The 17,373-nt window shown below is 43.9% G+C and overlaps 2 protein-coding genes across 4 annotated transcripts in view; one reads left to right on the plus strand and one right to left on the minus strand.

Moving 5' to 3' along the window:
• The window catches only part of patj (PATJ crumbs cell polarity complex component), an 80,197-nt gene extending 78,493 nt beyond the window's left edge, over positions 1–1,704 (plus strand). For all 3 annotated transcript variants that reach the window (XM_087784668.1, XM_087784671.1, XM_087784670.1), the window contains one exon: positions 50–1,704. In XM_087784668.1, the coding sequence (XP_087640794.1) occupies positions 50–196 (147 nt within the window). In that variant the 3' untranslated portion in view covers positions 197–1,704. The remainder of the gene's footprint in view (positions 1–49) is intronic.
• Positions 1,705–7,047: 5,343 nt separating this feature from the next.
• nwd1 (NACHT and WD repeat domain containing 1) lies at positions 7,048–17,190 on the minus strand. Its single transcript, XM_087782997.1, has 20 exons — positions 17,166–17,190; positions 16,922–17,080; positions 16,049–16,134; positions 14,994–15,110; positions 14,542–14,896; positions 13,167–14,466; positions 12,757–12,960; positions 12,539–12,692; positions 11,212–11,329; positions 10,982–11,146; positions 10,721–10,918; positions 10,232–10,354; positions 9,962–10,164; positions 9,421–9,681; positions 8,904–8,994; positions 8,694–8,842; positions 8,327–8,600; positions 7,706–8,259; positions 7,423–7,528; positions 7,048–7,358 (listed from the first exon to the last, which is right to left on the minus strand). Exons 1-20 carry the CDS (start codon positions 17,188–17,190, stop codon positions 7,048–7,050), a joined length of 4,953 nt encoding a protein of 1,650 aa, XP_087639123.1.
• Between the last annotated feature and the right edge of the window lie 183 nt (positions 17,191–17,373).

Here is a 17,373-nt window from a genome sequence, read left to right on the forward strand (position 1 = left end):
ATGGCCCCCCCTTTCCTCTCACTCACTGGTGCATCATGGGTGTTTTCAGGGCGCGGCGGCCGTGGACGGGCGTCTGAAGAGGGGCGACCAGGTGCTGACGGTGAACGGGGAGAGTCTTCAGGGAGCCACGCACGAGCAGGCGGTCGCCGTCTTGAAGAAGCAGAAGGGAAGGGTCACGCTGGAGGTCCTTTCCTAATGAACCCTTTAGCCCGGACCTGGTTCTGACCCGCCGCCCAGCACGTCCTCATGCAGACGGACATCCACCCCGACTCAAGCAGGCAGTCGGCCAAACCACGTGAAGACTGGAGCAGAGTTTTTCCACCTGAAGGTCCCTCATTAGATCTCCTCTCACTTGGTCTACCTCATTTCCACAGTTCACCCCTCATCCACCAGGGGGCTCCGTCCAACCACCCATCTTGCTAACTGCTAGCATAAGTGCAGCTATTCAGCTGACGACTCATTCTGTTGTACAAGGGCTACCATCTTCTACTATGACGTCAGCAGGACTCGACACAAGGGGGCACCATCCGAGATCAAGACTGAGTGAGGAGGCGAGTCTACAACGATCTGCCACTAGCTGTTGTGCTGCCATCAGGAAAAGTGGAGAAACTCTGCCGTCGTTTCCGAACTCTTCGCAGGTAGCTTAGCATGAGTGGTTAGCCGCTAACCGCTAGCACAAATTGCACCACAATGCCGGGCCTGAAACTTGTCAAACATGTTCATCATGTCCTAAAGACGTAGTTTGTCTCGCGCTCAAGTGCGTATGAACGTTGTTATGATTTGTATTTGTGGACATACTCAACACACGTTAAAGTTTAAATGAGTTAATTTTAGCTTCACTTCACTTCACGCAAAGTGCCATTTTGTTTTCTGTGAGCGAAAGTTCCTTCAGCAGAGTTTGGACCTGATTCCGAACGTCTCAGGTCTCGGTGGGCTTGAAGAGTGTCGCCCCCGGCAACAGACACGCCGTCTTCCACATGATCGTGATCTTGGGATTTTAGAAAGGGACGTAAAGCAGGTCGACACGCTTAAGATGGATCCTCTTGTTGAATCAGCTCGACCGCTTCAGCTCGGACTGTCAGTACTATTTCTTAATTCGAAACTTGTTGTTAGAATTATTTTAAAAGCTTTTGTTCGACACCAACCCTTTAAGCAACTTTTTTTTTTAACCACTAGCATGTCCTGCTGTTGAGCTAAGCTAACATCGTGACCAAAGTTCCTTTACGTTTGATGCTAAGCTAGGCTAATGCTAGTTATACATCTTACTGTGCCGTTGACTTGTGGATGAATTTTCTGCCGTTGTATGCTACGCTAACATTTTCATATCGTCTAGATAATGTGCAAGTAATGATTGTGAAGAATATGTTTGTAACAAAGACAGCTAGCTCCTTGCTAGCAACACTCGCTCAACTAGCAGCTAGTTATGATATATGTTGTCATTTGCATTAGTTTTATCATAATTGATCAAGAGTTTCCACAAGTGTCGACCTGTTTTAAATCACTACCATGCTAATAGCGACTTCCACTTCTGAGACGTGTTCTCGTTCATCACTGTCAAATATTGTTTTCTACTCTCGTCTTTCCTTAACCGAGTGTCTATTCATTATTTTTCATCAGTCGGGTCTTTTTCCCATTAATTTGTGCACAATTGTTGCCTGTACGTGAAAATAAAAGTTTGTCTCAAGTGTATTAAGCTTGTGCCAACTAGCTAGCACGTGTTCTGATTGGCCGATTGAGTGGACCAATCCACTCTTCTCTATGGCCGTCCAGAGATCCTGCGTTGTAAACATCTTTGTCGTCTTCATCACCTCAATAATCACTAACCTGGTTGTTCGGTGTTGTGGAAAGAAAGCTGAGGCTGCAGTTTGTTGAAAAATATCATTCATTAGTACAATATCAGATCACAACGTTCAGCATGTACACGGTCCAAAGTCCAAAACAACATCTCAGAGGAATAAGAGTCTCTGGTGGAGTTCCTGGCTCCAGGTGAGGGAGGAGCCTCTGGACTAATGTTTGCTGAAGATGATATAGTTTTGTGGTAAATCATCTGGAGGTGAAGAAGAAAGTACAGGAAGGGTGGAGGCCGGGAGTGAGAGAAGCTTTGTAAGATCAGAAGTTTGGAGACGAGCTCTGTGGGTCACATGGCCGTCACCTTGTCCTCAGAAGCTTCCAGCACCTGGTGTTTGGATCTGAAGGAAACAGACGTCAGACGTCATGAAGCGAGAGCAGAACACTGTTGTGTGAGATCTTGACAGCGGGAAATTTACTGGATCCTGGAATTCATCAATATTTTGTTGTGTGCACGTAGATGTCTTGCATCACATCATTAGTGGACAATTAGCAGGTTTAACATCCAAATAATTTATTGACGTACATCGACTCAATAGATTACATGTTCCTTCTACATGATCAATGTTTATTAAATAATAAAACATCAAAATATAAACTAATAATGGCCTCAAATACCAAAATATGTGAACAATGGTCAGGTATATTTCCTGGTTTTTGTCAGTAGGTGATATTTTGGACTGAGATCACTCATCCTGTGACTCAAGTGGTTCTTTTGTGCGTTTATTTGCAGATGGTCTTCATTGTCTATGATATATTTATTTTAGAATATTTACTTCATTACTCATTGAGCTGCTCACGTCTGCGATGAACCGTGTTGATGAACCTGACATGTACCTGAACACGCCCGAGCCCCTGCGACACTCGGACACACTGCTGCGGTCGGAAAACCAGGCCTTCTTCACCAGGAACGCCACGAAGAAGAGGAAGAGGAAGACGGAGACGGCGATGATGCCAGTCAGCCACCGAGGAAGAGGACGACTGCTGACCTCGGACGGACCTGGAGACGAGAAGCTGTCCAGTCAGTGATGGACTCACTCTGTTATACAAGTCATGCACACACACACATAGACAAGCCAAGTTACACACATGGTTACATACACAACATATGTATAGACCACACAGACTCACTTACACACATTAAATATTGATGTGCACAATAGTACATATACAACACACACACACAGAAACAGACAGACAGACAGACAGAGATGATGATAACAATACACAAAAGCACAAATACTATGCACTCACATACAACAAACAAAAAACGTATATACAAACACGCTTAATGTACACATGCACGACAACTAACACTAAGACACACATGCACATACTTTCTACACGACGCACCATTAAAAGTCACTGATGCAGATTAACACAACATATACACACACCTAAAGTCACTGATGCAGATTAACACAACATGCACACATGCTCAAAGTCACTGATACAGTTTAACACAACATATACACACACCTAAAGTCACTGATGCAGATTAACACAACATATACACACACCTAAAGTCACTGATATAGATTAACACAACATACACACATGTAAGTAAGTAAGTAATATATATTTATATAGCGCTTTTCGAGACCAGGGTCACAAAGCGCTTTAACAATCAAAACAATACTCAAAACAGTACATACTTCAAAGATCAAGATAATACTGAGAACAACACAGGAGTTCGAGAAATTCAAGGAAAAGCCTGAACAAATAGAAACGTCTTAAGATGTTTCTTAAAGGAGTCAGTAGACTCCATCAAGCGCAAAGAGAGAGGAAGATGGTTCCAAAGCTTAGGAGCAACAGCCTGAAAAGATTTCTCTCCTCTGGTCCTGAGCCGTGTGCGTGGAACCATAAGTAGATTCTGATCCACAGACCTCAGAGACCGAGCTGGGGTGTAAGGCTGGATCAGATCAGTGATGTAAGGAGGAGCCTGACCATGAATAGCTCTGAAAGTAAGAAGTCCATGCCCAAAGTCACTGATGCAGATTAACACAACATACACACATGCCCAAAGTCACTGATTCAGATTAACACAACATATACACACACCTAAAGTCACTGATATAGATTAACACAACATATACACACACCTAAAATCACTGATTCAGATTAACACAACATATACACACACCTAAAGTCACTGATATAGATTAACACAACATACACACATGCCCAAAGTCACTGATGCAGATTAACACAACATATACACACACCTAAAGTCACTGATGCAGATTAACACAACATATACACACACCTAAAGTCACTGATGCAGATTAACACAACATACACACATGCCCAAAGTCACTGATGCAGATTAACACAACATATACACACACCTAAAGTCACTGATGCAGATTAACACAACATATACACACACCTAAAGTCACTGATGCAGATTAACACAACATATACACACACCTAAAGTCACTGATATAGATTAACACAACATACACACATGCCCAAAGTCACTGATACATATTAACACAACATATACACACACCTAAAGTCACCGATAGAGTTTAACACAACATATACACACTCCCAAAATCACTGATGCAGATTAACACAACACATACACTCACCTAAAGTCACTGATGCAGATTAACACAACATATACACACACACCTAAAGTCACTGATATAGATTAACACAACATACACACATGCCCAAAGTCACTGATATAGATTAACACAACATACACACATGCCCAAAGTCACTAATGCAGATTAACACAACACATACACACACCTAAAGTCACTGATGCAGATTAACACAACATACACACACGCCCAAAGTCACTGATACATATTAACACAACATATACACACACACCTAAAGTCACTGATACATATTAACACAACATATACACACACCTAAAGTCACCGATAGAGTTTAACACAACATATACACACTCCCAAAATCACTGATGCAAATTAACACAACATACACACACGCCCCAAAGTCACTGATACAGATTAACACAACATACACACATGCCCAAAGTCACTGATGCAGATTAACACAACATATACACACACCTAAAGTCACCAATACAGACTCAAACATATAAAACACAAATTCAAGACACAAATATAGCATATAAAAGGTACGCATAGATAACATACACAAACAATACACACACTGATTTATTTCACAATAAAGAGGATGTAATGCTAACAACCTACATTAACATATACAAACACAAAAAATAAATACACAAAGTATATACAACTAACACACAACATGATACTCACCCGGCTGGGCGTCCACAGAGGCCTCCAGCAGCAGCAACAGCATGCAGGACACATGAAGGAGCCTCATGGTCTCAGTGAGGAGTCTGAGTCTGCAGCGACGTTCCAGGTGTTAATAATTCACTTTGCGTCAAAACAAGCGTTGAATCATCCGGAGAGACTGTGAAGGCTCAAGTGTCACATGACTGACGAGCACAAGTTGAGGGTTGAAGTTTAAGCCAGAAAGGTCAGTTGTGTTAAGTTATGTTTTCCAGTTTGTTTTTTCTAGCAGGAGAAAAGTTTCTGTTGAAGATCTCTCAGACCTTCCATGTGGCTCTGAGCAGGTCCAAGAGCCTTCAACAGAGTAGCACTTTTTACCACTCCATCTTGCTCCCACCGACGTAAACAATATATATATACTGTATATATATATACGTATATATATATACAACTTGTGTTTCAGACTATGATAATGGTAATACAAAAATCATTTAGTTTATTATGTTGTACGCAGCTTAAAAAGTTTAGAAATATGTAATAATGTTTTAGTGTGACTTTGGTAAGCTACAAGCTGCCCGGCAATGCACCGTAGGATTACTCCACAAGAACACGTAGGATTACTTTACGAGGTTCCGTGGTATTACTCCACACAACGCCATAGTATTACTCCACACGGCTCTGTAGGAATACTCCGCCAGGATCGATAGTATTACTCCACGAAGCTCTGTTGTATTACTTCGTGAGGCTCTGTAGTATTACCCTGCAAGCCTCTGTAGTATTACTCAGCAGGGCTCGGTAGTATTTCTTAGCGAGGCTCTGTTGTATTACTCCACGAGGCTCTGTTGTATTACTCCGTGAGCCTTTGTATTATGACCCTGCAAGGCTCTTGTTAGATTGGAAATTATTATACACTATACGTATACGCCATAAGTTAAATTAATGCTAAAAAGATAATTAAAAAATAGAGTAGAAATTACTAGCCTCATCTAAGAGCTTAAACGTTTGAATACACATTCACAATCAACATTTCACTTCATACTGATATGCACTGTCTCAAGGCTAGCTTGAAAACAGACTAGAGATTAATCAGCGACTTAATGAAGCATCTGTCTGTCTGCTCAGTTCACACCTGTGGGCGTGAAACAAAAGGGCAAAACGGAACACACCCAAAAAAGGGGGGCTGGAAGACAAAGCAACTTGCCCACACAACAGGCAAGGAAGGAAGTTACTCTCCAGGTGACCCGAGACAGGAGCTAACATAAAAGAACCACTGCCCCGGAATAGGCGACCCCCTGGACAGGAAACTTTCCCTTAAATAGAAAGAAGCCCCATAACCCGAGACCGTCTTTCCCGGAGCTATTGACCTGTAGAGCTGCCGGCAAAGATCGAGTCCTTTCGATCGTAAAGTTGTATCTTTGTTTGACTTGAAGCGGCGAATAAACGACCCGTACACTCTGCATTTTGACCTTTTCTCTCCATAAAGCAAAGTATTAAGACCCGGACGTGACGTCGTGTTGGAGCGACAGAAACGGACTAGTTTTAATCGTTTTACTCTGTTGTATTACTTAGGCAGGCTCGGTAGTATTACTCTGTGAGGCTCTGTTGTATTACCCCGTGAGGCTCTGTAGTATTACTCCGTGAGGCTCTGTAGTATTACTCCACATGGCCGCAAATAAATATATTGTGAGGCTCAGTAGTTTTTCTCATAAAGGCTGCGTAGTATTACTCTGTAAAGCTCTGTAGTTTAAGATAGTCATTTGTGCCTAATAATCCTGTGAACCTTATATTCCGAAAAATTAGGTAGAAAGTCCAAAACAACATCTCAGAGAAATGTCGGACTCAAGTCAAAGTTGTTGTTCGTTCAAAAACATTACTCCGAGTTACTGTGATAATAGTTTAATCAGGTTCTTCTGGATCATCAATTTAATCCAAACATAGTCCTGAGAGTGTTGGTTGGTCACAGGAGGACACAGGTGGAGGACGGTTTGGCTTTCAGCGTGCTGATGACGTTAAGATCAAACTGGGCTGGGTTGTACTCCTGCAGATCTGATGTGAAGGACTTCAACTCGTCTGGGCTCTTCTGTCGGGAGGTTACCCGGTACTGGGCTTTGATATTCTTGAGAGGGTTGTGGTCAGGACTGAGCTGGTCTGGACAGCGAAACACTTCCTTTATGATGGAGCCATGTTGAGTTAATGCCACGAATCCATTTCTGTGGGTAACCATCCGAACCACCGGGGAGTAGATGTACTGGACCAGCAGCAGGTTTCCTGACAACAAGACTTGAATTGTTTTAATTCTTTCTTTTTTACCACCGAGAGTTTCATAAATTACCTGTGGAGGTGGACCAGACCTTCACAGTCCTGTCTTCAGACCCGGTGAAGATGTACTGATCACTCTCAGAGAAGGCTGCGCAGAGAACACCCTCGAAGAAGTAACCCTAGGGGCGTACATGACATCTAGACTTATGAGAGGTTCAGACACAGTCAAACCAAGAATGTTGGTGAAAAAGAAGAGTAGTACAACCAATGAAGGGATGAAGAGAGGTGTGAATAGATTTGGAAAGAAAGAAGAAAAAGAAAGTGAAAATGCCTCTAAAGTTGGGACAATCCCTCACCTTATACTCCATGGTGTGGTCAAGCACCAGGGGGTTCAGGGCCCACAGCCTCTGGACGGCATCCTCTGACCCCACCAGAGCGTGAGTTCCCCAGTTACTTGCAGTCACACAGGTGACCCTTTTGCTGTGAGGGTCGAGAGTGGAGCTGATTCGACAGCTGAAGTCGTACACCATCACCTCCCCACCATGTGTTCCGTACAGCAGTCGGCGGTTGTTGAGCAGAGCCATGGAGGACAAAGGGCTCAGCAGAAGGGGCAGAGAGAACTGGTCAATGGGGCCGTCCACAGTAGGGAAATCGTCTCGGGTGGTCATCTCAAACAGGCATACACAGTCCTCATGGGCCACGGCAAGGTACTTCTCATGCAGGCTTACAGCTAGGCAGAGAACCCTGGAGAAATTCTCCGGCGGGGGGATGCACAGAGTCTCTTGTGGAAGATCCAACGGGTAGATGAGCACGGTTCCAGTGGTCAGGCCACAAATCAGCAGGCGCTTGTGCTGAGCCAGCTCCATGCAGCAGACCTCTGCCGACAGAGCCAGCTGTTCCACCACAGATCCTGCCATAGATGAGGTATGATGCTAAATTGTGCCCAAATGGACTTTAAACTCAAAAGAGTCACTGACCAAGTCTGTTGTCCCAGCTCGCCACTTCCTTCTGACTTGCATCTTGGATGTAGAAGACTTGGTCGGCATCTCTGGTGACGGCAACGAATGTGGCGCAGGTAGGGATGTGTGTGGCAGGTCTGTGGAGGGGGTCGTACCTCAGGCTCCACAGGTGGACGCAGCAGTCCGCAGAAGATGCGGAGAGAATGAAGCCGTTGTATATAATCAGACTGGTGACGGGTGCGTTGGAGCCACAAAGGGTGTCCAGCAGAGCGCCAGTGGTCACTGACCAGATCTGTGAGGCAACAATTCTAAGATTGTGGTGCTTCATTTCAGGGTCTTTCACCCCGAAATGACCAAATATACAGACATGACACATTTGACATACCCGTATAAGTTGGTCAGCAGCTCCTGACACGAGCAGTCTGCAGTCCGCAGACACACAAGCCGACTGTACAATATGGTCGTGGTGCAGGTCCAGAAATTTGTTCACCGAGTCACCGTTGATGTTAAAGAGGCTGAGGGTTCGACTGCTGCCTGCAGACAACACAGTGACTTAATAAAACATTATTGTTCCACTTACTGATTGGAATCGCACCTGCCATCAGGATCTTTTCCTCCACGCTCACTGAGAGAAAAGTAGGAACCAGAGGAAACTTAGAAGAGGTGTGAAGCCCCCTGCTGGAGATCTGAAGAACGTAGATAACATTAACCGATAACAAGAGGAAACATTTTTTGAGGAAGCAAACCAGCATCAATAATTATAACTCTCTCGCAAAATGTATTCGGTTCATGTTGTTGGATTTACGCATCTGGTATAGTAAAAATGTCCATGTCTCCTTGTTTTTGCAAATGTGGTCGACAAATTGTAAATGTGGTCAACAAATTGCAAAAGTCGATCTGTACTTTTTCTTTCACTTAATCCCTCATGGTGTTCCAGAGCATACCAAGAACAGAAAACGTGTGTCAGAAATTAAAAATGTGTATCAAGTTTTTAAAATGTTATTTGTTCATGTTTTTGCAATTCTGAGTTGCTGTATTTATGAGAACAAACTTTGACATATGAATCCATAAAAACATGCGACGTGAGTGGACATATGTGGACACAAACTGACCTGGTACAAAACCTCTTCCTTGAAAACCACAAACACCTTCCCTCGTTTTGGTAAGCTCACACTCATGGCAAGTGTCAGCCCTTTGTGACGGCTCTCTAGCTTCATCTCTAAACTCTGAGTCTCGTTTACCAGGTTGGAAATTCTGACACGACCACAGTCAGACAGAAAGAACACGGAGTTGTCCAACACTCCGAGGACCTCCGAGATTTCCGGGCGACTGCTGCTAATGACGTCGCCACTGTCCAGCCTCAAGACTTTCACCTGGAAGAGCAAACATGCCGCAATGACTACAATTCACTCATTTTAAGGGTTCCTGGTATTTGGCGTGCTAAGCAGGGGGACACTCTCAAAATGGTTCTTGACCCCCCATCTAGGACTAGGGGGCCTGGTTAGAGGAACCTAGGACATGTACCCACACACACAGCCCCTGCTCCTCAGTACCATGGCTCAAAAGGTTTCGTGATGGGCTCATTGTACACAATCACTGGACTTCAGACATAGTTACAGATAAGCTCTGCAGTGAGTTGTCCAGATGTGTTACCTCTGTCTTGGTGTAGACACACAGCAGCTGGTCAGACAGGTGGAGGTGAACAGCTGCTGCAGTGATGGTCTCGATGGATACCACCTCCTGAATGCAGAGCAGCATCTGACCGTCACAAACACTCCACCTCCTCAGACAGCCATCAGCAGAGAGTGAGAGGCAGTGATGGCAGCCGTCGGTGAACCTCACACGGAGAACGGCGGCTACAATGACAACCCCCGGTCAATGCTTCTCATGCGTTGTTTAATCTCGTATGTTCTTCTTGCCAACCTGAGTGCTCTTGCAGGGTCAGGATCAGAAACTTGTCTGTGAGACTCCAGACTGCCACGACTCCGTCTTCCGACCCGATGACTAGAAGTTGGGCTTCCACGCTGAGATCCAGACACAGAACACCTACGACAACAACTGTTTAAGTTGGATTTTTCAAATGACCCTAATGTAAACCTTTTTGACTACTTCATGCCCGGTATTCTTGTGGATACAGGGTTGCAGTAGGTCGTGTAAGTTTAATTACATTCTGGAATCCTCACGATAATTCAGGGACATCTGCAATCTTATGTGAAGGGTAAAAAAAATGGAGTCCCTTGCTCTGCCAGCACTCTTAAAAACTTACAAAATAAATTAGGGGCAGGAGAATATCAGAGGTTGCAAGTTTGAGACCCCTGGTTTAGATATAATTTACACATATCAATAAAGAGCTGAATGTATATAATATAAATATAATGTAAATCTATGACTTATTTGAATAAAAATATTTACCAGCATGAGGGCCATTCAATGTATGCTGCAGCGCCCCTCCTGGTGCCTGAAGGAAACTGCACTTAGGGATGAAGACTGGTTCCGAGCACGTAAGCAGCCACTCCTCACATTGAGTGCATAGCCGGCCAATCATAGAGGGGAAGGACGTAGCCAGGGAGGACAGTCTGGCCAGCAACTCCGAGTAGAAATGGGCCATGTCTAAGGGTAACAGTGACAGTCAGCACCTACCTACACGTGACAAGCGCTCATTTTACCACAAACCCATGTGACCGTCCAGGTAGTCCACACTCGGTTTGATCAGCAACAGGGCATCTCGGATCAGCCCGGTCTCGCCACAGTCCATGAAGCGGGAGCTCTGGTCCAGGTCGTGGATCACACTGGCCACTCCGCACAGTCGACTCTTGCAGTAGAGCCACTCAGCGCTGCCTGGGAAGACATTGGTTCCGATGTTAGTGGACCAGGAGTGGACGTGACAAGCTTTTGAAACGTACTGATGACTTCTTGTCGGAGCTCCTCCCACAGGCCAGCATGCAGCAGATGATATGGGAGCCCACGGAGCTTCCTGAGGTTGGCCAGGCCAGGAGCAAACCACAGAGGCTGAGGAGGGACCTAATGCAGTAGAACTGACTGGATTAGCAACTAGTGCCCTGTTAGGCCTCATGGTTCGATCTCAAGACCCAGGGATCACATCTAGTATGTCAAGTCATTGGATATGGGAGTTTGAAATTCATATAATTGATCCCTGGTTAATTTTTTGAAACTTAAAGGGCAACTAATGTGTTGATTTAAGTGCTTCTTAAATAGATGTTAGACTCTACAGTATTGTATCATCAGTATGTGTCTGTTTGTACAAAACTCTCTTTTCATTGAAATATTTACATTAGAAAATGTGCTTAAGTTAGTATGCATCAGGATAGTGTACATACTAACTAGTCTGCAAATTCTCTACAGATGGTATGTCTCAAATCAAACACTGCCGCTACTCACTAACCGGAAATGACGCACCATTTTCTTCTTCTACTATTATTTAACGATGCTTGCAAAAAGCTGTAGGAACACTATTGCCGACACCTGCTTGCAGCATGTTTTGCGAGTTTGCATCAAGAAACACGAGAAACGAAATATTTGTGAGATATTTACGTCAAAGACGTGTCATCCTCCTACTGCTGGCTGAAAATGCACCTGTTTAATATAGGCAAATATATATGACGTGACTTCCTTTTACAACATAAGCGTCACTAAGATGGCGGCCGTTTAAGGGTAGAAAGTGTCCATCGATCCTTACTCAGTTTTGTGGGCGTTTTAGTACGACAGTTTAGTGTGCATGGCTCACTACGTTTCGCATACTAAGAATTGAGACGTATTTATGAACTAAAAATACTTACAATTTTTAATAAAAGTTTTAGTAAGCGATTTGAGACCTGGCTTCGTCTCGTTTCCCATGACCACGCCCACTCTTCTGTGATTGGTCAAACTTCGAGGTTTGTCAGTGCAGCATCATCAAACCAGGAAGTCTCCGCCTCCAAAAGACGTGTCTACACACAGAAGCAGGCAATCTTCGCTTCTGCAGGAGGAGTGAAGCTCATTATTACATAATAATTACATAATAATGAGCTCCGTTCTCGTAACTTCTCCTTCTGCGAGACTTCAGACGGGGGAGAACCTTATAAAGTTATAACTTTAAAATGGAGCATCATCTGGATGAGGGACTTGTGAGTAAGTCAGGAGAGTTGGGTTTTCATATTAGTTGCCCCTTAATGAAAAGGAGAAAAAAAAGAACCAGAGGGAAAAGATGAAAATTGCTTTGATTAGCCCAACCTTTCTGTCTGAAAGGAGTAGGGAGAGTCCAGGTAGAGACACCGGCTTCAGTTTTCCAGACCATCGACCCTGGAAATATTCCGCCAGGGTCCCGAGGCTCCTCCCCCTCCTCTCAGTGGTCAGGTACCTGGCACTCACCGCCTCAGACACACGTCTGTGACACACGTCCAGGTTCAACACTTTCAACTTGACGCAACACAAAAAAAAAAGGCAAGTACCGGTTCTTTAGGATGAGGGTGACCACGCCGCGCCTCCATCGCTCCTCCAAGAGGTCGTCCAGGTCCTTTCGCAAGCGTGCCCAGATCAGAGGCGGGAATCTGATGAGCGACGGTGTGGGAGGGAGGTAGAACTTGTACACCTCACTGAGGACGTCATTGTCCAGCGACAGGATGTCTCGAAGCTCTGCCTCCAGCAGACCTTCTCTGAGCAGAATGGAGGAAGAAACACCAACAAAATAGTCCATTCGACATTGTAGTGTTTGTAATTTTTACTAAATTTTTAAGCATGGTTTGAAATTGGATGATTATAGGCTTTGGGACAACGTGGACTCATAAGGATTATGTTTAGGGGTTTGAATGGCTTGGAACCCTGTCCTAAAATGATATAAAGCAACAAGTCATGGCTGTACCTTGACAGTGCGATGTAGCCCAAGGCTCCGCCCACAAGCTCTCGTCCATGTCTCTCCTCCAACATCACGAAGAACTGCGAAACCATTTCCTGAGTGTTGGCTCCAAGTTGAAGGTCTTTGACCGGGGTAGTTGATGCCCAGCTCTTGGCAACAAAGAGCATGAGCATCAGGTGGAGGGGGCTGCCTGTGGAGTTGAAGCTCTGAAGGACGGCGTCACTTTGCTCCGAGGTCAAAGTTCGGTAACGTGCTTTTAAGTACGCGTCCATAATCGGCTTCCCTTCGTCCCGACACAGACGCTCCACTTCGAAAAAGCTGTCCAACTTCTTTAACTTCAGCCGCGCGTTCACAAACACCTCGCTGTTGGTGTCCAAGGAAACCACCAGGTGGACGTTAGGGGGGACGCTAGTGGGCATCCAGTGCAGTTTGTGTCCATGATGGTTCTCGGACAGCAAGTCGATGGAGTCGAGGACGATGAGCGCGGTGTTTCCGTGCAGAGAGACTTGCTCCAGAGCTTTGTGAAAGTAACTAACCAGCTCCATATGGGAGTTTAGTGTGACAGAGGAAGGAGGCGCCAAACCACAGGCAAGACAGACCTGAGAGCAGACACTGCGTAGGACCACATCCACATCTGGTCTTTGAGGGTAACAAATAGACAGGAGCCTGATTACCACGATGGCCTTGCCCTCCAGGACTGTTTGCATTTCCTGAGCTAGCTTACAAAGCAGCGCACTCTTGCCCATCCCAGCGGATCCGTGGACCACGAGTGGACTGTGGCGACTGTTGGTTGACTCCCACATGGCCAGACAGAGCTTCCCAAGAAGACCTTCTCTCCCGTGAAGACTTTTGCATAACTCTGTGCTCAAAGAAACGTGCCATCCCACCTCCTCCACCAACCGGTCCACAAAAGATTCTCCATTCTCCTCATGTTTTCCCCAACTTGGTCCCACTGCAGGGTCAAGAGCTGCTTCAATCCTGGACTTCATCTGAGACACGAAGTCCTCACATATGCTCTCAAGGTACTGGACATTTTCCTTGCGTTTCGGGTCAATGCTGCCTTTGTTAAGCTCCACGCAATGCAGATTGAGAATGGTTTTGGAGGAGATGTAGAGGCGCGACTTGAGCTTATTGAGAAGACCCTGAGCCTCCACATCCAACAGTCCATCAAGAGTCATGTCCATGAACTTGGACAGACGTTTCGGGCCTTCTCTGACTTTCTGCTTCGGGATCTCTCTGATGAATAAAAGAGCGGGAGGTTTGCCGTCATTTTTCGATAAACCCAGATCGAGCTGACGCTCCAAGACTGTGGAGCAAAGAACAAGATGGCCACCTGTTAAATGACTCCATAAGTTTGTATCGTCTGCAACTCAACGCTCACCTGACGTGAAGAAAGCTTGTCTCTGCTCAGCTGTGATGTCACCTGCAGCTTCTGCGTCCGATGCCGCTGACCGTAGAAGCCCCAGCAGCTGAGTCTCGGTCTGACGCCATGATGTAACATCCTGGTCACGGAGCGTCGCACTCTCAGGTCGGAGGTCGCTGTAGTGGCTGAAAAGAGCCGAGATCGGCAACAGAACAAAAACGGGCGGAACAGCGTTCTCGTCCTTCCGGAACCACCGATGAAGCAGTTTGACCCCATCAGGGTTTTTTGAGAGTTTGGACAAGAGGACCTCAAACTCCTTCTCTGGGATCACGCGAGGAAGAGCCCGGTGTCCATACCTGTTCCCCAGCAGTGCCTGTTGGAGTCATGGGAGAAGATCATCAGGAGGTTAAAGAAGCTTATTATCTACGTGACATTGAAGGATTTCAAACATGCTAACACCTGATACTCACAACAAAAGAAGGTCCAGCAGAGATCCTCCTGCAGTTCTGGATTTCCTGCATGAAGACCTCGCAGGCCTCATGGTCCCCATATGTGACGCACCTGAGACCCCAACACAGATCCACCACCTGAGAAACAGCAGATGGCGTCTGTGTTGAGCAATGTTTGCGGGATGTTTAGTAAACATGTCAAACTCTAGGCCACACGCCAAATTCGAAGTAACTATCGCCCACAGGAGTTTTAATGTGCATGAGTAGTGTTAAAATAATCTTTGAATCAAAATACTATTTGGAAATAATTCCACTGATGGTATACATGTTTACATTTAATTCTCTTCTATATTAATTATAAATAAAACCCTGACTTTGGCTTTTTTACAAACCTCCGCCTCTCCAGCTAATGTTGAATGAGACAGTTTCCAGAAATTATGTCAGCGCATACATTACCCACAACTGTGGGTCGTTCTGTACATTATTCTGGAGAAAATTTTTTTTTTTTTCGCAAAATGCCTAATAAACCGTTTATACTATTAACAGACCAGAAACCAAACAGAGGTGGTGGCTGAAAAAAAACCCTCTTTAAATTCACCAGAAATGAATTCTGACATATATTTCCATAAGAAACACACAAAAGTAATAAACAAAAGTAATTTACAAAAAAATAAATGATCCGAAAGTGGGTTAAACAAAATCACTTTACCCACACTTTGAGTACATAAAAATTAGAATCCAGTACTAGTTCAAAGAGCTTTAAATATTGTAACACTAACCAAGTTGATTTTGTGTTCAACTCAATATTTTAACCGTCAGCCACATTAGTAATAATGGAACAAAATAGTTATTAGTTAGTTAATATAAGGCACTTAAGGATTAAAGATTAGTTTTAAGTCAACCATATGTTTAAGTTTACCTGTTTTAAGATTCAAACAATTCCACTTTTTTACTTTTATTATCTTTTTTGCATGATTCTTGTTATAGTGTTAAAGTGTTCTTGAAGTCACTTCATATAAAACAGTAGTTTGAACAATTGTGTTATCGAATCCAAGTTTGTTGTGTGATTGACTGACCTCAAGCATCAACCCCAGAGAGCGACAGAAGGCCAGCACTTGTGGGTACGCTCTCTCCAACAACACCTTCCTCTCACTGCTCATGTCTGAAAACACAATCACCAATGTCTGGTGACATTTAACTGATATGCAGGTCAAAGTAGCGCGACGGAAGATGTTTTTAGCGCCCTCCACTGTAATACTTATGTAACTGCAATGTGAAAAAATACACAAAAGAACTTATTTACAAATGTTGGGTCCCCTTTCTCGTTATATCCAACTGCAAAAACCATCTTCAACCAATATGGATAAATGCATGAATGAATGTGTGACTAAAAATATGAATTTCTTTAATCTTCAACAGCACGAGTCAAAGTGGTTCCATGTGAGCCTAAATGTTTTTTTTTATTGAATCCTTTCTAATGTTTGATTTTAAATACATACTTTAAAAGGTCAAGACAACATAGAGACAAACACAGCAACACCCAAAATTAAGAAAACACCTGCACAAATAAATAGTTCTTGAGTTGCTTCTTAAAGGAGTCAGTAGATCCATCAAACACAGGGGGAGAGGAATATAGTTCCAAAGCTAGTTCACATCAAATCAAATAACGAAAACAATTAACAAATAAAGTAATTAAAAGCATAAATGATAATTAAATAAAAGTTAAATAAACAACATAATAAATGAAGTACAGTATTTATCATATTGTGATTATAAAAACAACAACAGATAAACATTAATATAAGACAATCATCACTTTTGCAAGTTTAAAAAACACACTACAGATTATTTCATTGTAAGGAAGCAGAAGTAATTCTTGATGAATTATTTGTAATTCATGATATATCATCGAAGTGAAAGTCTTCAAAATGATCAACAAGTATTCTGACCTGTGAACGTGGAGCTGATGAAAACTCGGATCATGTTTGACCTGGTCCTGCTGGTCTGAACCCTCACTCCACTCAGGAGGTCCTGCAGGTTCCGACCTTTGCTGGCCTCTTCTGACAAACGTGTTCCCTCCATCCTCTGCAGCACAGACTGACTCTGCTCTGCAGATGATCCACACAGTCAACAGCTTTGTTCCCTAAAGAGATGTTCCCTCAAGACAGCAGGGTCTTGCATCTGCGACTGTACCTGCAGTCAACACATCTAGACTCATGATTCACACAATCCTTACATTTAAGACATTCAAAGCGTATTTTAACGCACACTGAGTGACAAACAAAATCAAGATTTATTTAGTTTTTCTTTATTTTTAAAACACATTTGAAATTGCTTAAATGTATTTAAATATCATCAATGCTAAAGATTTCACATTGTTTCAAATCCGTGTCAATAAAAG

This window comes from Callionymus lyra, chromosome 2 (genome assembly GCF_982586985.1).
Source record: "Callionymus lyra chromosome 2, fCalLyr1.hap1.1, whole genome shotgun sequence".
In the NCBI taxonomy this organism is placed as follows: domain Eukaryota; kingdom Metazoa; phylum Chordata; class Actinopteri; order Syngnathiformes; family Callionymidae; genus Callionymus; species Callionymus lyra.